Below are 22,496 nucleotides of genomic sequence, written 5' to 3' on the forward strand. Positions count from 1 at the left end.
AGGGGAAAAAGACTTCCACTTAGAGTGCTAATAAAAAAAAAAAAAAAAAAGAGGCACAATAGTCTGTTGCATAGGCATTACTAATTTGGTTCAGTTCCTCTTCATCTTACTGTATTACAAGGTCTGCTCTCCACACACTAAAGTGAAAACTATCTCTTCCCCTCCCCCCTTTTAAAATAAAAATAGGGATATAAAATATGTTAACACAAACATATTAGGAGAAACAAACAAGGCACGCAACATGTATTCACATTTTGGCAAATAGAAGTGGAATACAGGTAGGTGGCAGAGAAAGCACTTAAAAAATAAACTGAACAATAAAATTGAACTTTTCATCTAAACTATTCAAAGTACTTGCACGTGTACTTAAGTACTTACTAGAGTACTCAACTCTGTCACAAGTATCTGTGAAGTACACAATCAAAATATATAGGGAATAAAATGCAGTGTAACCATCTCTAGAAATCAAGGGACCAGAACCTGAACAATATTAACATGCACATTAAACCCTAAGACATATTCAGAGAAACAGATCTGTATCTTTGAAATTTTATTTTCATCTAAGCATTACAATTTGCAGCCCTCACACTACAGTTGTTATGGATTTTGTGACAGTAAAACAAGAAGAGCTGCCACCACTTCATTTTTATACGTCAGTCCAGAGGACAAAAAAAAAGGGCAGTTTACTGAAAGACAGAATTCTACAAAAGCGAAGCTGAAGGCAGATACTTCAATCTGCCTTGCCTCCTCAAACAATACACCTACCACATATGATAACAGTTGGCATGACATCTTCAAGGAAAAAGTAATCCAAGGTCAGCTCATGAAAGAAAGCTTTTACTGGAGGAAAATGTTACTGACCCTCCTGTGGCTGCCAGTAGCATCACTGCTGTAAGGAGGCTTAGAAACTTTGAACTCAACACTGAAGTACTGATGAAAATGTGGAATTAGTACAATAAACTTCATTCACACAGTATAAGGTGCAGATAAAAGCAGACAAGCACAGTAAAACTGCAGTATGCCAGCAGCCCTCTTCTAAATAAGATTATAGTAATGCTTTACTGGTTTTCAGTCACCAAGACAGGTAAAAAGACCAAGGAATTCACTGAAGACTCCAGGTCTTACTCAAAGTGCCAGTCCCATTTTAAGTATTTCTTAACACATGAAACAGGTCTATCCAAGGCTTAGCAACTCAATCTCATGCAGCAGAAAAGATATCCTCTTGCCAGCAGTCACATTCAGCAGCTATGTCATTAGTAAGGAAACTATAGCTGATTTACTTAATTTTCTATGGCCAGGGAATTCACATTTCCCTTTTAGCATTTTTACTGGATAAAACTGTATCTTATGTTAATGCAAGACTCCGAAAGTATTTGAGATACCTACTCAGATCCAGCAAGGAAGTTGTGCTGTTTATATTGTATTTGACATTCTTTTTCAGTTGCACACATATTTTACAACAACTATTACACTTTCTAGCCAATATTTGTGTTTTCCATTTGGCAGCTCTAATCGCTTTTCATACCGAGTAGAGACAAAGCTGATTTGGCAAACTGCGTTTGTCAACATTTCATTTGCTAAACCTTCTCAGCTAGAAAGCCAACTTTAAACACTGTAAACATAATCATGAGTGTCCACGTTTACAAGCTTTGGTTTCGGGTTCTGACCCTGAAGTAAACTTCAGCATGGTCCCAGTCACCTAGTGCCCTGGACTGCCTTTCCAAAGCAGATGGCCTCAAGGCTTCTGTAGAGTGACACTTCTAGTAAACACTAGCTGGTCAGCAGAAAAACATGCACTGTGCATCTTTCCTAACTTTATGTAGGAAGAAAAAATGAAACATCCAGTTGTCAAGAAGTGTATGACAGGTTTCTTTATCAAGCAGAAGCAATGAAGCTACCATGTTTTCTGTTTAGGTAAGATAGAAAGACGTGACACAATAAGAAAAAAAGAAATAGTTTAAGACTTAAGCAAAATCTGCCAAAGCAAAACACACACAGTGGAACACAGGTTTGGATCACGTGTAGCAGTCTCCAGATGAATTTATTTATTTACTAGTCTTAAAACTGCCTACACATTCTTAAGTATGTTGGTATTATTGGAACCAGGGCACAGGATGGGAGGTGCGGGGCAGTCTCCATGGCTGAAGGGCAGCCTTTCTCTCTGGCAAGCCAAGACGGAATGGGCTAAAGTTGTGCCAGGGGTATGCTGGATATTAGGAAGAACTTATTTACTGAGTGTTCTTAGGCACTGGAATGCGCTGCCCAGGGAAGTGGTTCAGTCACCATCCCTGGAGGTCTTGAAAAGATATTTAGATGTAGAGAGGGATATGGCTTAGTGGAAGACTTGTTAGTATTAGGTTAGAGGTTGGACTCGGTGATCTTGGAGGTCTCTTCCAACCTAGGTGATTCACTTAAAACACAGACTTCTAGTTGTATGAAAGAATCTTATGAAGACCACAACACCCAAATAACCATGTCAGAAAACATAAAGGGGTCGAGGAGGAAAAAAAAATAATAATAATAAAAAAAAAAATCAACCAACATCAAGAAAAAAAAAAAAAAAACAGTTGACCACAAAGAACACAAAGATGTTATTTGCAATCCCTACAGTGGAAGTTTATCTAGTGCTCTATACTTCTTTAGAGAGAACAGTTACTTTTTTTTTTAAAAAAAAAAAAAAGAAAAAAATACTTCCTGAATTCCTAAAATCTCTTTCATGTTTCTGTGCCAAACAGGAATTCTTGCACAGTCAAGAATTTGACCCATCATTCTGATAATTGCCAAATTTAATAGTTATTCAAATATGGACTCCTAAAAGTAAAACAATCCTGTGATCAGCGCCACCAGAAACAAGAATTTCACGGGACTAGTTCAGTCTTAAGTGATACCTTCTGTGAAAAGCTTCTTTTTCTACGAAAAACAACAGTTACACAGGTTGGAATGTTGGGAACAACTGCTCTAACAATAAAGTGAAATAAGATACAATTCTGAAGACAAAAAAAGTGCGGTAAAAGCCTATTTTAATACTGACATACCTAATTGCATGCGCTCCGAGATATCTTTGGATAGCTTTGCAATGCATGTTATTTATTTAAATTAGACTTGATCATTTTTTAAATAAAAGAAAGTATCATATTTTAATACTGAATTCTTCAACCTTCTTAATCAAACATTGGAACTTTAAACTACAAGGAGTCCTAATTAGTTAAGACATTTCTGATAATTTAGCAACAAAAAGTGCTCAAAATAAACTGTAAATAAAATTTAATGCTGTTTTTTAAAGATGGGATTACTTCACTGTTGATCCTTTTGGTAAAATCAACTTTGAAACTTTTGGTTTACTTTTAGAACTTTCTTCTTTGAGAAGATTCCTTTCAGGCCCCCTGCAAAATTCTCATTGCTAAGCTTGAGTCCTCAGATCATCACAATCAATCATCATTACCAAAGCTGACACACCTAATGAAAGCTTAGGTTAGTTGACAAACAAGAGTATTACAACCAATATAGGGAAAAGATGGGGCAGATAAGAAAGTGATATTTCATCTAACCTCTCAATCACTTAATTTAAATGTGAAAATAAAGGACAGAACAGGGTGGGAACACACATGAAGAGCAGCATCACTTACCATTTCCTGAGATGCATATTTTGGGTCTTCAGGATCAACTGACCAATAGCAGTAATCAAAACTGAAGGCCACGGTCTTATCTCTTGAGTCCCAAGTGCCATCAAGCCTACTGTCAGCCTGACAACAGAAGGAAAAAAGACAGACTTCACTTTGAAATTCACCAAAGAGTAAACATTCTAAAAAGTAATAGGAAGTTTATCTAGGAACTGTATTGCAGAAAAGCAACAGCAAAACTATTAATCCTCTTCATAAATTCTCCTTTGATTCAGACTGCAGCAGGGATGCCCATGAAAGACCTGCTGAAGGGTTCATTTACTACAGATAAGGTTCTTCAGCCTATATTAGCAGGAAAGGTCCACAACTCTTTCCATATTTCTCAGTGAAACTGAAAAATGACAAGAGAACTGCATCACAGAAGTAAGGCACAAAGTGAAAAGAAAAAAAAAAAATACTTTCTCACTCAGTGTTTAAAAACACAGGCCTATTCCTATTTCCCCTTTGCTTTCTTGTGAAAGCTAATACATGTTCTGTAACTACATGCTGCAGTGGCTAACCCCTGCAGGTTAACAGTAATGAGAGTGAAGCCCTTCTAAGCAGGGCAGTCAGAAATAGTGACTGAAATATTGAAAATTAATCTACAGGCCCCTCTGACAGTTTTGTGCATGTGTTTTGTTTTTCACTAAACCAAGAAAAAGCAAAATAAAAGAGAAGTAAAGTTATCTTTGAATTGAAGGAATTTCATCAAGGGGTGTTTTATTTTAAATACCACTTGATTCTGAAGTTGTTACATTGATACAAGTACACCCAAAGTTTCCTTTAGCCAGACTTAACAAATTTATGAACCTATTGATCATCTTCAGTAACAATGTTTCCACCATGTCCTGATTCAGAGGTCTTTTTATGCAGTTGCCTTTTATTTCCTTAGATTTTCTGTAGAAATATACAAAGGTAGCTTGCAGCACTGCCTTCATATCGCAACATGTAAAAAAAAAGGCAACCAAAACCAAAACAAAACAGCCCAAGACAAAAAAAATACCCTTTCACCTCAGGAAAATACCCTCCTGCCTGACAGAAGCAGGCCTGCCTGTACCTTGTGAACCTTGAGATCTTCACCAACTTGCAGGGCTTTCTGTTGTTCTGAACTAAAACCACCATGTACCCCAAATACATCATCATCATTAGTATATAAATATTAGTTTATGCACTAGGGTAAACTAACTCGGCTTCAGTAAAGGCTGTCTAAATTTAGTTTATACAAAAAACAAAATCACTGCATTTATGAAACTCACCAATTATGAAACATCAGGAGAGAAATGTTCACAATCTGGCTCTTGCATCTCCAAACAACCCTACCTGGCCTGTGGAGCCTGCTTTATCTTCCTAGCCCCCCAAGGCAGCCCACAGCTCCTCTTTAAAAAATAAAATTATAACCCACTAGGTCTCACAGGACCCAGCTGGGCCCAATTACCCAGCTGCAGGACTGAAGCCTCCACCTGCGTGCAGAGGCCCTCCCAGCTGGGGCCTGCAGCATTGCCATGGCAACCTAAGCCTTCCCAAGGAAAACAGCTGGAGAGTAAGCGTCTCTTGGAGAGCTTTATCACATGTACAAGGAATTAGGGAAAGTTACTTCATGAAGTAGTGAATCTCAGACTCTGCAAATACAGACTTGCAAAAAGCAGTCTTTCACACCTGACTAGTAGGGAGGAAATGATCACACACTAGTTTTAGCCCTGTTTTCAGAGAAAGTGTTGTCCTACTAACAGGAACTCAGTCAGCCCAAGTACCATAATTCTGACTGTGAACTAGCAAACCCTCAAAGCACCAGTGCCTCAACACCAGTCCCAATAAACAAATGAAGTATATAGATCAGCAGCACTTCACATCCATAAGACAAAGTAGAGTCCAAATCCATTTGTTCTATTTCTGCCCAGGTTTCTCTTCAAAACCTTATGTATTTCTCAAGTCAGTCTTCTAGAATAACTGGGTTGCTTGCAGATATACAGAAATGCAAAATGCATCTTTTACAATTCCCACTATCACCTCAGTAATTTCATCTATTTGCCTTTCAAGCAGACAGAAGTTTGACAACACAAAATTGCTTGGTTCCCATTCCCATTAATTCAGTGAAGGAGCATGGAAGCTTTAAGTAGTAGTATCTTTAAATATAAGAGTCTAAAACACAGGGTCGATTCCCATGCATGTGAACTCCAATGCTCTCAGTGGAATACAGCTACATTAAATTTATTCTTATAGCTCTTGGTCTTTTACCAAGGCCTGAAGCCTAGCCAAACATTTTGCTCCATTTCATGCAAGTCAGTTACACTCTGAGTGTAAATGAGAGGAGGAGAGAAACACGGAAAGAAATCACCCAGATGTTAGTTACAGTAAGATAAGTGCAAAACCCTAAACAATTTACTAACATCTTTGAATAATGGCATGTAGCCAGAGCACAGAAGCTTTAATAAAAACAAAATACAGATAACAGTTAGATGCTACGTTCCCTGTCTACAAAGTAGAAACAACTTTCAATGCAAATCAAGAGCTGTGCCAGTTTGTCTCCCCTAGTATTTCTTTTAAACTGATCCAACAGTCAAACAAACAGAAAAGCATCATATCAGAATCATTACATTGAGAAACAGAAGAAAACAGAAAGCATACCTTTATATTTCTTACTGTTGCTACTTTGTCATCAACTTCTACAATCACTCTTCCTCCTTCTGCACTCTCTCTGGAAACAAAACACATTCAAAGACTCATTTAAAATATGAAAACACAAAGATGCATTTCAAATTCATAAACTTCTCATACATGCATTTACTTGAAAGACCTTCAGACCAGATCTAAAGCAGTTTATAAGACAGCGTAACAGGAAGTAGCATTCGCAGATTTGTAGACAGGTATCATAACAGCAAGAGGGAAAAAAGAAAAACAGCACTGTGGTCAAACTTGTGCTTGTCCTCAAAAATATAATAAAAGAGAATTGTCTTTCAAACTAAGAGTAGTTATTCTAAATTATATTTATAAGGAAAAAACAATGTATACTTAAAGGAAATGTAATTTCACTTTTTAAAAACTGCACTGGCATTGTTACTATGAAGTAGAGCACAGCCCTTGTAGACTAGCAATGTTTTGTAGAGTATGGAACCACAATACAGACCCACAAGCCAAAAGTTTTCATCAAATAACACTAATTTTTACCACATAATCCAAATTGTTTGTTGTAGTCCTCAAACAAGTTATCTTTAGCAAAACAAAACTGTTCTGAAACATAAACATCCACAAATGCAAAGGACCGTGTACTCATGTGTATACTTGCATGAAATTCCCACTGAACACAGCTATGACTAGAATCTACCACATACAACTTCTGCTTCCAAAGAATAGCTGTACTAAAAAAAAAAAAAAAAAAAAAGGAAAAAAAAAGGATGTGGAAAGAATTAAAAAATAGTATGTGTACAAAGCAAAAAAAACTTTATCAGCCAACACCTATTTATAGGAGCACTGAGTCTTGTCCCTCTCAACAATTAGCATGGATTGTTTTTTATATATAGTAAGAGAGAAATGAGAAAGAAGAGGTCATCAGCCTGCTTATCTGACAGCAGAAAATAAATACACACTTCGATGCTAAGAACAGGGGAAAAATGTTTTACCTGTCACATTCCTTCTATAGCGCAATTCCTTTGCACTCTGATATTGAAACAGCTCTGACAAATCTTGTAAGCTGCAACTTTATCAGAATGTTTGTTTTGATGAAGCCTAATGCCTTGGCAAAACTGGAAAAAAACTCAATTAGAAGTAAAATCAATTTCATTCCTAGTGCAGTTTTATCAAGCTTTGTTTAAAATTAAGCTGAAGGGACAGACAGCATCAGTGGTGATGAACTGTATATATATCACTTGGTAAACAGCTGGTTTGGTATCATCTGGTCAGTTAGAAACCAGATGAGAGTTAGAAAGTTCAAACCTGATTGACCAACTGATTTTTGGCCCCAAATCTCTCTTTTAACACATTTCCCTACATTTGTATGAATTGAGCATACTGTCTGAGCAAGTGCAAGCTCCTTTCATTGACTGCTAACTTTCATACAGTACTTGGCACACCACAGCCTGCCTTTGGAGTATCAGTGTTTACCACCATTCAAAATAACATTCAAAATGAACCCTTAGGACACTGCTTCTACTTTTTCTATCAACTCTTCCATAAAGATGGATGATCGCTGTAGAATTTGAGAGCTTTGTAAGCATGAAGAAGATTTATATACATTTCTGAGCATATGTTGTCCCCATTTTACAGCTAGAAAATAATATTTTACCTTAGTGTCTCTGTGCCTCGCTTTACTACTTTTGAGTGTTGAGACACACAGAACTTTGTAGCTTTTGTAATATGAACTTTTGCAAGGCACTTGACTTACAAAATGCACACACGGTTGAAGCACAGCTCCCTTAGGTTTCAGTCAAGCTGCGAGCGTTCAGTACTTCAACAACCACCAGAACCCCCTTTTAGATCCCAGGAAAAAGAGAAATGCTCCTTGGATTTGCCTTGCATACAGCTGGGTACCTGACAGCGGTACCTGAAGGTTCCCTAAAGAACAAATGAAGAATGACAAATGCCGAAGGATGGAGGTTTGGGTTTCTAAGGTAGAAATCTGCAGATGCATTTAATCCGCATGCATCAATTTTCTAGACATTTTGAAAAGCAAGTGTTTTCCAGCACAAGTTAGTTAGAGGATTTCCATGCCCATACATAAACCTCTGCCAGCTGAGCTAGTGAACAAAACTTATAGTTATTCTCTACAGCATAGAAGATCTAAGAGGAAAGGGGAAATTTTGGCTGAGAATTTCACCAGAATTTAAGAACAGCACAGGAAAGACAAAACTGGAAGGATCCTATAGAAGGGAGCTTGTTTCAGTTACATATACCTCCTTGTCCACTGCCCCAGCATAATCTTAGCTTTATCCTGCTTCTTAAACCCATGTTCACTCCCTATTTTTCAGTCCTGCTGTTACTTCTCCAGCCTTATCACCTCAGTTAAAGTTCAGGGAGTTCCTATTATCCTTCTCCCGCTAACTACACACATCATCTCTTACACGTTATCTGCTATCTCCTCTCTGGCCTAGTTCACGTATCCACATTCAATTTTAATATCCTCACCCATTCTAAAGGTCTCAGTTCCCTTCTCTACCGCACTGTAGCTGTTTTGGGGCTATCTCTCTGCTCCAAAGCCGCATTGTCCTGCTCTCCTTGTCAGTTCCTTCCAGTTTCTGCCCCAAATTTACTCCTATGCTCCACAAATGAAGCAGTTTCTTCCTGGACACCAGATGAGGTCAGCAAACATTGATGAGAACAGATCAGAAGATCTTGCTATCAGTTCCCACACGCAGGCTTGAACTGTGAGCTGGACAACACCAAGCTCCATTTCTTAAGGCAGTGGTCAACAGATGAGTTTTATGGGGACCATGCAAGCACAATTTGGCAAAAACAGACAAAGTTTTATCCACTGTGTTCTTGCAAATCTTCACTGAGCTTGTTAAGGGTTTAATTGTTTAGAAATATGGACAGAAATGGGTGGATTCAGATGGAGAACTCAGAAAATACACACCTGAATCTCAGTTTTAAATGACTGGAAAATTCAAATAAAAGGTCAGCCTAGGTTGCTTTTAAATATTTTAAAACCTAATTTTCCCTCATCTTCTGTAGCAGCTGCACTGCTCTGGATGAAACTTAAAGATATGTAGCCTGAGGCAGGTGTTTGTGCATGGAATAATTTCAGTACCTTCCAATAGCTTTAAATGCCATGGTATTCTCATTACATTTATAAGGCAACTTTAACAATGAGCAGTGCTCCCAGCCCCACCAGCAGTAATTACACAAAACTCACTGCCGTCAGCCCACATCTGCTGTACAAACCCTGTGAACAAGTGACTTTACACAATGGGTTCTAACGACTAATGTACTCCCAGACCAAAGCAATTACTGAAGATTCAAGCTAAAGAAAAAATTCCGAATGCAAGAGTTACAAGGTATGAAAATTATTCACACAAATTAACTACATTTATAAACTTACAAAAACAATACAATACCAATAACAGAAAATAAAATTACCACATCACCTTCCACTACAGCATTATGATGGTATCTCTTTGCAGATAAAAAAAACTTTATGTAGCAGTTAAGTAGCTTTGTTCAAGTTTCACATGACAAGAAAGCCTTCAGCAAACACAAACAGAATAACGTCTCCCCTTGCTCTAGGCACAGCTTCACAGCCTACTTTATCTGTCTCAGCTGCAGGCTGTTGTTGCAAAGGGCATTTTGTCTCCTCTCCAAAGCTCCACATGTGTTCTCACTTCATTTCTTGTACCTGATCTATGAATCACACCCCTAAGCAATGACTCAAATCAGCTGTGATCACAAAACAAACACAGCAAAATAAACAAATGGTGTACCCCAGGGCCAGCAAGCTGTTTCAGAACACTGGACATTGTTGTCACAAAATTGGTAAAGAGAAATCAAGAGAAAGGGCATGAATATGCAGTGGTGGGAATGGAGACCACTCCCTTCTGCAGCAATTTACAGCTTATGAGCATTGAGCATACAACAAGCCTGGAGCTGTAGCTGTCACCAGTCCTACAAAACTCTTTGTTCAACCTCTGTGTAAATGTGTTTGTTCCATACTTCATTTAAGTACAAATGTGGGCTTCCATTCCCAAAGTTCTTTAGTTAATATTTGAAGTCCAACAGGTAAAGCACATTTCAGCTGTTGTAGATGTTCTGACTTTAACTCCTGAGTATAGACACTACAAAAAAAACAACACGTATTTGTCCACACAGCCTTACATGTGTGTACCACATCATGCATTTAACCAATAAAATAATCTTTCATCCCTAAGAATGGATGCTCTGCTCCACAGGTATGAAAGCTGTAGTACTTGTACCAAGAAAATCAACCCCAAAGTACACTTCTCTTGTAATAACTTTGACTCCTACTGCTCAGAAGTCACAGTCATCTTAACATTCAGCTTCCCTATCCTCCCTTCTCTCTTTTTGAAAAACTGATGCTCTGTGTGGGAAATGCCTCTCCTTCTATATTACTTTACTTTGCACAGACAACTTGGTCTCTTGCAGAGTGCCAGAAAGACCATTTCATGGTATGTGAGCCCAATCAAGTCCTGGATCTTCCCAGGAACTAAGTTTTAGCAAAATGCAAACCCAGTGACAGAACAGCGACAAAAGTACAAAATGCAGGGCTGTAACAGGGAGCTACAACAGAAACCTAATGGAAGCAAACTGTCTCAGTCCAGCCAAAAAAACACAGGGAGCTCAATGGAAAATCTCCTCTAACAGTTACTGGTCCAATGACAAATCATTGTTGCAGCCCACATGTAAAGCTAATGCAATCCCAGAGGGACAGCGGACACTCTGCAAGACCTGGAAGAATGAGCCAGCAGAAAAGAATCAAGGATCAAGACCCTGAGAGGAACATTGCCACATCTTGCTGGATCTCACTGAAACTAGGTCAGATGCAGTGTGCAAGTAGGTATACAGAGCTGGAGGAAGCAGTGAGTGGGAAGAAGAAGGGCAGTTGTTTAGGCTTTATAAAATTTGCCTCCATCCTCACAAATAACAGTCAGGCACTTAAAGAACAAAGGAGCTGACTTCTGAAAGTTGCCTGAAATTTAAAAACATGATCATGCAGTAAAACAAAAGTATCAGAATCATTAGCACTAATCACACCTCACAACAAAACCGTTTCTACAAATACTGACCACCTACTACTCAAAGTAATTAAAAATACTAAAGCCAAAATATACCACTCAAATATGAGAAGCCCTTGGTAATTTGAGGAAGAATAGAGTATGTGTTTACTCATACAAATTTTGAAAATAATCAGGCAAAGCAATTGTTGCATGCATTCCACGCTTTTCCTGCCAATTCCCATCACCCAAGCTAACTCCAGAACTGATCTCAGCCTATACTGAGACAGAGGTGGTAGTGCCAGCTTGAAAGCAGTACAGCAACCGTCAGTCTGCCTGCCCCCTCTGGCAGAGATTATCGCTGGCGTGGGCAATCCCATTGGTTCTGTTTTTTTTTTTTTGGAACATTTCACGTAAGTATTACTTTCTAAACTTTTCTAGAAATAGCAGCTTTGCACAGCCCTCTGTGACAGAGAGCATTTTCACACTGCTTACAAACACAACCAAAAGCACTCCCGTAGTGTGCTTGGCAGGATGCAGGCCAGCACTCACCACTACCATCTCTGGGACTGTCGCTTCTCAGTGTGTGATCCATTGCCATGACAATCTCTAAGTATGGTACAGCATTTACCAAGCGACCTCTGCCTGTACCTGGGACATTTTGTGTTGTCCATTGGCACCCCCCTGCAATCACCACACCAGGAGCTGAACTATAACCCTGTGGCAAATCTAACCTGAGCTTTTTCTTGGTCATAAAGTCTGAAGGTCTGTATGGGAAAGCCTTCAGGGGGTATTTAAATTTATCTTTCCATTACTAGTATACTGTACAGTGCCTCTGCCCCTTTTTATTGGTGGCCTTGGCAAGGGTATTGTTGAAAAACTGCTGACTTTGCACCTCCTGAGTGACTGACCTTTGCCATGGAAACTAAGAAACAAACAACAGGACATATTTTCTAAATTATGCTAGTGTTCAGAGAGAAAAGACACCTGAGACAAAACAGATTGAGGACATGCCTGCTAAGAAGATGCAATGAGAACAGTACTAAGGGTCTCTGCTGCTCCATCCAAAATCATAGAGGAGAATGTCAAAGCCTTCAGCCATTGGAGCTTCTGCACTCTCCTGACAAGGTGAGGTACCTGCAACCACAACATCCCTCCATGACACCAACATAATCCATATCCTTAGCCCTGCTGCTGAAACATGGGAAAGTCACAAGCTGCGAACAGTATGAACACATTCCCTTTGGCTAATGCAGGATTTGTTCTTATTTCTGAAGGATCAGCATACAAGATAGTTTACCTAAAGCTTGTTGCCAGTGTTTTTCATTATGTAGAGCTGCCCAATACCACTTTGGATATTTCTTTTTAAGTCCTAATTGTTTTACTGGGTCTTGCAAAAGAGGAGTGCACACCCAGTCAGCAATCTTCCTACCAAATTCAGAACAGATGTTCATAAGTAATTTTAAAATCCATATTGAAGCCAAGTACACAAAGTTCACCAAGACAGCCCACTGCTATAATAGACATGTTGCTCAAGTTCTTTCAAGGCTACTACCAGCTGTATAAAGCTTCCACTAGCTCTGGCAACAGCTGACACAATCTGATGGTCAGAAAAAAAACACCTTTCCTAATGATCACCATCATCCTAGCAGGGTTTCCACCTATTCTTCTTTGCAAATATTATACAGCAACAAAAATTAGAATATTTGATGCAGAGATAAACATGAGATATTAACAGTGCTCTTTAGGGATACAGGCCTGCTCAAGCAGTTACCATTTTAATGATCACACTCAAGGCTTTTGCTATGCATCTCGATGAGCTCAGAAAGGAAGCACAGGATGGCCTCCTCTGGTGTCCCTGTCTGCACCATCTTTGAAGCCTTCTACTGCTAGAGCAAGAGTGTCACGCATCTTCCGTGAGCAATCCATATCAGAAAAACACTAATAATCCGCCAGTGCTTTGAAGAGCCTTGTATGAAAGAAAGCAGCATAATTCCAGAGGCACTGAAGGGAGGAGGGAAGAGGAGAAGAAAAATTCCTCTCATCTGTCATACCACCAGCATTTAAGAAGCATGAAATAAGGACAATTTAAACAACGTTGCAGACCAGTTCCATCCAAAGGAGATATTCCTTCACCCTTTATTTCCCAGCTGTTTACTGAGTAACAAGACAGTACAATTAAAGAACTTTTGCAACAAAGAAATTCTGTGCAAATGCAATGTGATTTCCATGCAAATCAGAATTTGGATGCACTGCTCAGTCTTCATTCCACTGGGAGAGAACCTCCATCTGTGATCACAGTTAAGTAAATGTCAGTTTCACTGAATGCTGCAATGCACTCTCATCCCTCTCGCTAAGTTATCTCTCCCATTGCACCACAATCGGCTCCTACAGCGAACCCTCACCTTCTAAAAGACGAAGGTGCAAAACTGTCTTTTTACAAAATCTATATCTGAAAATTACAGAAGGAAAGCTGGCAGGAAAAGTTTAAAAGAGTAGGAAAAAAGAGTAAAGAAAAGGCAACTGGGGAAGCCCTACCCAAAGCTTGCATAAATTCCCTGAGCAGTGTTAGTATCTCACCATGTACCGCACGCAGGTCCCACAAGACCGGCTTCCAGCCTCTGCACCATGCCCCTGGGGAGGTGTGCAGCCATCTCTACACATACAGTCACATCATCATACATAAATACAATTCTTCCTCAGACAGAATATGTGGTCTTAGAGAACAAAACTGTCCAGCACAGAGATGGTTTTACAGATTATTTAATTACAATTTTCCCCATTCTTGCCATACATTTTGTCCTATTTTTCTCATTAAAAATCTGATCCCTGCTCCAAAACATTCTGATGTTTGTAAAATATTTCTAGGACTCGGGAGGAAGTGTTTTGTGAAAACACAAAGCGTCATTTACAAGGGTTTCAAAAGGCTGCAGCGCTGTTGTTGTTGCAGCTGCATTTGCACAGGCAACACATGAGAGAAGACCATCAGCCTCTTACTTTAGAAAGCAGAGTGCCAGAAGTTAGTGTCTTGTGCTCCTCCCAGCTTACATCACAGCGTTGTCACACATCATTACAGGAGCATCATCTTCTGTGGAATGGGTTTTGTTGGCCTTGAAGCATTCGGTCACTCAGGACATGCAAAGTTCTACTCTTTTAAGAAGGTAGAAAGTTTGCCCTTTAAAAAAAGGGGTAGAAAACTTGCTCTGTGCAACTGCAAGAAGAATACATCTGGGAGAGGTTGCTGATGCAGTACCCTTATAAAAACCACAGATGTGGCTTACAAAAACCACCTGACAATGCTAAGTATAGACACTAAGAGAAAAGAGCAGCCACCTCAAGGATAGTTTACATGAAAGTTTAAATAATAGACTGGGCAAAGGAAAATAACTAATTAGAGAGAGAGGAAAAGATGTCAAGATAACTTTAACAATAGACTAGGTTACAAAACAGGATACACAAACGTTAAAATACATTTGTTTGGGAGAGGGACCTACTTTATAAATACAAAATTTCAACCTCAACTTTTCTTTCAAAAAACCCAGCTCTTATGTGGAAAAAAAGCTTGAAACCATGAACAATGCATAACCAGTAGGCTTTGTGCAGATTTTCAGATCTAATTCTTAGAGGCCTGAAACAGTTCTTCTCCACCATCAGTTACCAGGCCCAAATCCCACAGCTTTTGAGAGAGTTCAACTAAAACTGAGTTCAACCACCTGAAAAGAGGAATTGTTACGTAACAGGACACAGAGGAACAATATTCATTTAACCACCACAGATGACAAAAATAGCCTGCCATTTGTCTGGTTGTGAGAGGATGAATCACAAAAGTAGCAAAGAAAATATAAATTTTAACACCCAATTGAGAAGGGTAAGGAGATTCAGAGTAGAGGACAGACCCCTCACTACACTGTGTTCAATGGCCTGCCTTAGTCTAAATTTGGTTATAGCATAAGAAGTATCTAGCAGTACTAAACAAGCTAAAAGGCGTTTTCTACTCTTGCCTGTTACCTGGTGTTTCCTGTATTTATACCTTTTCTTTTCACTGAGACATTCCAGTCTCTTTTAAATCTATTACAATTTTGCCATTTTCTTGAAAGGATGCAGTATTTTGCCTTATATTTTAAAATTATATATATATGAAACATATGTTGAATAATAAAACTAAATTATAATCCATCTATTTTCCAGATCTTTTTTCACTATTTTTTGTACTAATGTAAAATATACCTATTTCTAGGCAAATTGTTTCCATGCACATCCAGTAAAGCAGATAATAGAGAAAATGGCAATGTTCCATTAACAGAGAGCTAATTTATCCAACACGCACTTGGGTCTCTGAGCAAAGTTTAAGCCAGCTAGAGAAAAGCATCAAAAAGAAGACAAAAATGCTCACATCTACCTTTATAAGGAAAACAAATGCTCTCTCCTTACCAACCCTGATTTTTCAAGTTAAACACAAACAAAATCTTCTTAAAAACTATTTAAAAAGTACAGAAAAGGTAGCTTAAGCAGAAATTGAAACTGTAAACAGAAATAGACTGTATAAATATTAATGATGCCAACACCTTGTGTCATTACATTACTTCAGATGTATTTGTTGTGATATACAAGCATATATCACAACAAATTGAATAAACTAGGGTAATGCCCCCCCCCCCTTTTTTTTTTTTTAATATAATTTGAAAAGCTTTTGAAATAGTAACCTAAACTATGGCTATGTTTTTTTCAGAATACATTCTTCTTAACAATGGTCTTTTTAAGGAGTTTTAAGATGGAGATACAAGAACCAGAACAGGGTTGCCTCAAAACATGGTTGAGAAGAACAACAGCAAGCAACCAGTGAAGAATATATGTTGTAAAGGGAATGTGGTTGTATAACCAGGACAATCACATTCATTTTGATGGGGTAGGAGGGAGACCAACAACAGCCCCCAGTCTGCTATTGCTTTAATTTTATTTTGACACAACTTTTAACATCTGTTATGCATAAGATGCAAGGAAAGTTTTTTACCACAGTTGCTACAAGTTACCACACTTGTCACTAGAAGGCAAGATTGCTGTATCTAACTTCTTGTAGCTATGCAGAAGCATATAAAACACCTAATATCACCATCTATAAAACTGCCACAAGTCCTTCTTACAAAATAATATTTCCTTCTACTTACCACAGTGTGCTTAGAAATAACAAATGAGGTGGACCACAGCACAGAGACAAGTTAAAGGAGCTGATCCTACAGCAGATTAATAAAGACATACCTAGCATCATTTCAGAATGATTTTCAAAGCAATTCTGTTTTTCCACATAGCTTTCCTTTTTAATAGATATTATTTTTAAATATTAACACAATATCACACCAATCACCAGAGCTCTTCTCTCACTTTTTCACTGCAGCTAAACTCAACGTACTGCCAGGTCAGCCTGACACACAAAGCTATTTTCTGGAAATCTTCACACAGAAACTTACCCTACTACCCCAGACAAATACCTCCCAGCCTTGGGCTTGCTCACAGCCATCACCTGTGGTCCTAAAACCTCAAACTTAACTCCTCCTTCCCTGTCCCACCCTCAAGCTTCATTACCTGCTGCAGCACAGGACAGCCATTAGAGGACTGTACCACAGAGAGCAGCAGTAGTGAGGAAAACTGCTGCTGAGGCTCAGACTGTGATAGTAAGCACCTGCACAGCTGGAAGCTGGGTTCAGCTCTGCCACCTGGGACTACCCAGACATTTCTTGGAAGCTCTCATTTGCCCGTGTGTGGAGGACAGGCTCCAGAGTTCATCAGGGGACCGGGAAATAAATAGCTGGCCAGGAGGCCTTCAAGTCATAATTTAGAAACAATGCAAAGCAGAAAAAAAAAAAAAAAAAAAAAAAAAAAAAAAAAAAAAGGACATCTTTCTGGTTAATTCACCTGTTTAGTGACTCTTTTAGGTGACAAGTCTTTGAGATACCTAGAAGGACCCTTTCCAATAAGAGCTCCTTGCCAGTCTCTCCTTTTCCAGGCACCAAAGGCAACTGGAAAGAGATTTTCAATAGCAGAAAATACCTTCTGTTTTGCTGTGTCGTGCACAAGCAGCTCCCAAACTTCAGGGTGCAATGAAGCGCTCAGAAAGTGTCAAAGGGAAACTTGCATGCCCTACTGTCAAGCATTTAACTATCGTCGCTATCATTTTACAATTCCATTAAATAAACTTGCTATGAATTATTTGACCCAGGCCACAATGCATGAAGGAATGCAATGTCTTCTAGTCACTGGTGCATGCTAAGAAGAGAATCCTATAGTAAGGCATGAGGCTTTTCATTGTGGTATAGAGCACTGTTTTTTTTTTAAAAAATCTTTTTTTTCCAATCTTGAAGACTGTGTATATAGCAGTTCCCAAAGTCCATTGTGTAAAGGGAATGCATCCTGCATGTGGATCATGGAGGAAAATGCTTGAGGCAGCTGTGCTCCATCCCAGTCATAAAATCATAGAATGGTTTGGGTTGGAAAGGACCTTCGAGATCATCTAATTCCAACCCCTGTGCCACGGGCAGGGACACCTCCCATTAGATCAGGTTGCTCAAAGCCCCTTCCAGACTGGCCTTGAACGCTTCCAGGGATTGGGCATCCACAGCTTCTCTGGGCAGTCTACTCCAGTGCCTCACCACCCTCATAGCAAAGAATTTCTTCCTCATATCTAATCTAGACCTACCCTCTTTTAGTTTAAAGCCATTCCCCCTTGGCCTATTGCTACACTCCCTGACGAAGTGTCCTTCCCCAGCTTTCCTGTAGCCCCCCTTTAGGTGCTGAAAGGTCTCCCTGGAGCCTTCTCTTCTCCAGGCTGAAAAATCCCAAATCCCTCAGCCTCTCTTCATAGGAGAGGTTCTCCAGCCCTCTGATTATCTATGTGGCCCTCCTCTGGACTATTTCTAATACATCCATTTCCCTCTTGCGCTGGTCCTGACTATGCCGTCCTGGACATGCCACCCGTGTGCAGACACGGCCTCCCCTTCCTCCTCTCATGCACCACGTAGCTGAGGACCATAGAAAGAGCGATCGGCTGCCACAACTAGGTACTGCAACTGGGGCTGGCTACCACGGAGACATGTTTTGAAAGCTAGCAGCACATAAAAACTAGCATTGGTTTCTACTGGCCTACCTAAATAGTCAATGGGCATGCCTAACACTGTGGATGTTCAAAAAGGGGCAAATGCAGTTATGGAGAACAAGTATTCATGTGACCACAATGTAAATTTTTTGGGAGGGCTTATAACTGTTAATGTGTAACAAAGATTTTTGGAAGCAATGCCAGTCCATGGAACATCCTCAAGGGATTTTTCTCCCAGGACAATGCTTTGATGCCAAGAAATAGCTTAGTCTGTTACAGAATGACTGATGGCATTATGAAGAACATTAGCCACAAGCTATTTAAAGTTCAGTCAAAGGAAAAATTTCTGCGCTCTGCACAACTGTAAGTGCTTTTTAACCATTGGGGATTATTTCTGCATAGGAGCTGAAGAGCTGGCACAGAGTGTCAAAGAATACATTGTGATGAGTGCTGTATAGGCACAAAACAAAAAGACCACTCTTTGCCTTATCCTAAGTCGCAAGTAGCAGATGTGATTTAAATGTTTTATAATAAATAGATATTTGAAACAGAAAGTGTGATTTTATATTGTCCCATATTAAGATATTTTAACTTCCAAATATTCCTTAAACTTCAAGATGCCAAAACAAAGTTCGCTGGCCCATGTAAGTTAAATGAAGCAATAAGTATGTAAAGTTTGGATAGGCTAGAAATGACCAAAAAATGCTCTGGTGCTAGTGTTTGCTCGTAGCTTCTCCTAGCCCTGCTTCTGACCAGCAGGGCTAGGGAGGTGATCGTCCCCCTGTACTCGGCTCTGGTGAGGCCACACCTCGAGTACTGTGTTCAGTTTTGGGCCCCTCGCTACAAGAAGGACATCGAGGTGCTTGAGCGGGTCCAAAGAAGGGCGACGAAGCTGGTGAGGGGCCTGGAGAACAAGTCCTACGAGGAGCGGCTGAAGGAGCTGGGCTTATTCAGCCTGGAGAAAAGGAGGCTCAGGGGCGACCTTATCGCTCTCTACAGATACCTTAAAGGAGGCTGTAGAGAGGTGGGGGTTGGCCTGTTCTCCCACGTGCCTGGTGACAGGACGAGGGGGAATGGGCTAAAGTTGCGCCAGGGGAGTTTTAGGTCAGATGTTAGGAAGAGCTTCTTTACTGAAAGGGTTGTGAGGCATTGGAACAGGCTGCCCAGGGAGGTGGTGGAGTCACCATCCCTGGAAGTCTTCAAAAGACGTTTAGATGTAGAGCTTAGGGATATGGTTTGGTGGGGACTGTTAGTGTTAGGTTAGAGGTTGGACTCGATGATCTTGAGGTCTCTTCCAACCTAGAAATTCTGTGATTCTGTGATTCTCCACTTTCAGGACTCTTAAAAATCAAAGTTCAATCACTGGACCTGCAATTGCACAAATTACTGTACTTCAGCTTAAGTCAATTTTTTTTTTGCAGGTAGCTTTACCTTTTGAAGCACCTAGGAGATCCTAGGAGCTCTGGCAACAAGGGCACCTGTTAATGGCCATCACGGCGTGCATGTATAGAGAGGGTGAGAAGTGTATGTGACCATGGAGGTGGTTTAAGAAACTGAAATAGGCCTTTGTTCCCACTGAAAGCTTTAGGCTTTTCAATCTCCATCAAGGTTACGTTAAGCGTTCACATGTGGTATTTGCCTTGAAGTCATTATGTTTGGGCAATTTTGGTCAAGACCATAGAGCAAGTTCAGAGCATTCACAGACAATATTTGATCACTCCTTCTTACCCCTTATGAAAAATTAAAAGCCACCATGAATGCTTTTGCTGGCCTCAGCTGTGGCAACACAATGAAGGGAATAAACAGCAATTGCCTTTGGGGCCAAATACCACAAGTCTGGTCTCTGCCTCCCCATCCCATCAGTTATGTTGCCACAGATTGAGCAGGTGGAATTATTTAACAGTCTCTGTCCATTTTATCCCCTGGGTTTCCATTCTCCCCTTTGTACAAACATTTCAATTTCAGTGCCAGATTCATTTCACCCTTGTGCACCAGGCTGTGTTTCTGTTCCCAGCCACCATCAAACTGCACCCCCTACCAAACTGCTGGCCCACGCTGACTATACCAAAGGTTTTTCTGTTTGTCACATCCTACCTGTCAGAGTTATAGGCACTATTTAACACCATAATCATGTATGCACTGTTAAATACTGCCCATCGGGGAAGAAACATTAAGCCAAAAGTGATGCAAAGCCAAATGCTATTGTGGGAGAAACAAATGTAATTGGCTGCACAATGAAATACATCGTCAAGTCAAACTTGGAAGTATTTGCAATCCCCAGTGTAACTCTGCAAGGCTGAAACAAAAGAGTCCTGTGGTCTGAACAACTTGATCTCATTACCAATTTGGCATTTTAATGTTAATATTTTGCATTTGTGTACTGCTTTGTGTACTGCTTTTTATTTCTAGACAGTGTAACGGCAATTTATTTAACCAGTCAGTGTTAGGAATGACTAACAGTATGGAAGTAAATTAGATAGAGAATATCTCCAACATTAAAGCAACACTAAACAATGAAAGGCTAAACTTCACTTAATTCCATGCTGCAACTCTTCTTAAAATATACCACTGTCTATCAAAATCTATCCACAGCTGTGTTATAGATCAGAATTATATTACCCAAACATCTGTTTTTTTAATGTCATCATGGCTAGAATATTTTTAGATCAGTTGGTTTTGAGCCAAAGGTAAAAGTTATTGAACACCTGTAAATTACGTTCCACCTTTCCCTTTTCTATTATTTAAGACTAGCAGGTTTTGTTGTTGTTTTGTTTGTTTTTGCTTGGTTCCTTGTTTTTTAGTTTGTTTGGGATTTGTTTTTACATTATTTTACTTTATTCAGCATTCCCTGGTATCTTCCTGCAAAAAAATCCACAGGCAAATCAGACCTTAAAAGTGCAAAATGTGCACGTATTGCTGGCTAAGCGACTAGGCGAGTGCGCTGGCCGGGCACCTCTTCCAGAATCATTTTCCCCACTCCGTGAAAGGGTTATTTATCACACAAGGCAGTGAGGTCAGAAGGCAACGTGGGACTCACACTAACCAGAAGGCAGGCTCCAATCTCTGGGACAGCCAGAGAGCAGTTCTGCCCGGAGTGCTACAGCATTCCTCTGACAGGAGGCGTAAATTACAAGCTACTAAAATCTGCTCTTCCTTCCTTTTCCTCCCCAGACTTCCACAGCCAGCAGGGTTTCAACCACACGTTAGACCTAGAGCCCACCGGCGCTCTGTGCTGCGGCACCTCCGTGTTTGGGGGAGTTGTCCTCAAGCCATACTGCCTGCCTGCCGCCCTTCCGATTGGAGACGAGCAGCCGGGGAGGGAGCGGGGCAGCGCCGAGCGCCAGTGGCAACGTCCGGCTCTGGAAAATCCAGCAACAACCGAGAGGGAAGAGAAGCCTCCCTCACGCTGGATGACAACTGTCCCATCTGGGGGTACTCAGGAGGAGGGAAGCCTCGGGGTTCCCAAGCAAGCCTCCCGAGCCACCGGGCGCACCGGAGAGACGACCCCAGCCCCGCACCCCGCACGCCGGCGCTTGCTCCCCCATCCCCGTCCCGAGCACGGCGCTGCCCGGCCGGGCCCCGCCTCGCCCCCCAGCTCCGTCCCGCTGCTCGTCACGGAGCCTCCCCGCGGCGCCCCCACGTACCTCTTACTCAGCGGCCGGACCCGCACGGCCACCTTGACGTTGGCCATGGCTCGCCTCACACCCGGCCGCCCGCGCCCCGGCCCCGCATCGCGCCCCCGGTTCCGCGCCCCGGGGCGGAGCCGCTCGGCCCCGCCTCGCCTCGCCCCCGGGGCGGGCCCGGCCCCGAGCACAGGCCTGGGCCCGCTGCCCTCCCACCGCCCTCCCGGCGTTTGGCGAGGGGAGTGGGGGCGGTAGCCAGCCCGCCTGCAGAACTGAAGCCTCCAAAGATCAGTTTAGAGCAATTTTAATCTATTGCATCGACAAAGGTTAAATCCACCAAAACTTGAGCAATTTGCGTTTTGAATATTGTCCCTGTCAGCTACCAACACGACTGGGGAAACGTGTGAGCAAGTAGCATTTGTCAGCCACAAACGGGACAGCAGGCCTATTAGGGAATTTCTGACTGGTA

General features: G+C 40.9%; 1 protein-coding gene across 4 annotated transcripts in view; it reads right to left on the reverse strand.

Annotated features, from left to right (window-relative positions):
• STARD9 (StAR related lipid transfer domain containing 9) overlaps positions 1-22,165 on the reverse strand; it is a 108,475-nt gene extending 86,310 nt beyond the window's left edge. For 2 of the 4 annotated variants that reach the window (XM_035328088.1, XM_035328087.1), the window contains exons 1-3: positions 22,049-22,165; positions 6,285-6,354; positions 3,627-3,743 (exon numbers count right to left, since the gene is read on the reverse strand). In XM_035328088.1, coding sequence (XP_035183979.1) covers positions 3,627-3,743; positions 6,285-6,354; positions 22,049-22,095 — 234 coding nt within the window. In that variant the 5' untranslated portion in view covers positions 22,096-22,165. Of the gene's footprint in view, positions 1-3,626; positions 3,744-6,284; positions 6,355-9,736; positions 9,876-16,482; positions 16,558-22,048 lie in introns of those variants that run through there. The other 2 variants (XM_035328089.1, XM_035328090.1) reach the window with 2 other exon arrangements.
• Between the last annotated feature and the right edge of the window lie 331 nt (positions 22,166-22,496).

The sequence above is a fragment of the Oxyura jamaicensis genome, chromosome 5 (genome assembly GCF_011077185.1).
Source record: "Oxyura jamaicensis isolate SHBP4307 breed ruddy duck chromosome 5, BPBGC_Ojam_1.0, whole genome shotgun sequence".
Taxonomy (NCBI): Eukaryota; Metazoa; Chordata; class Aves; order Anseriformes; family Anatidae; genus Oxyura; species Oxyura jamaicensis.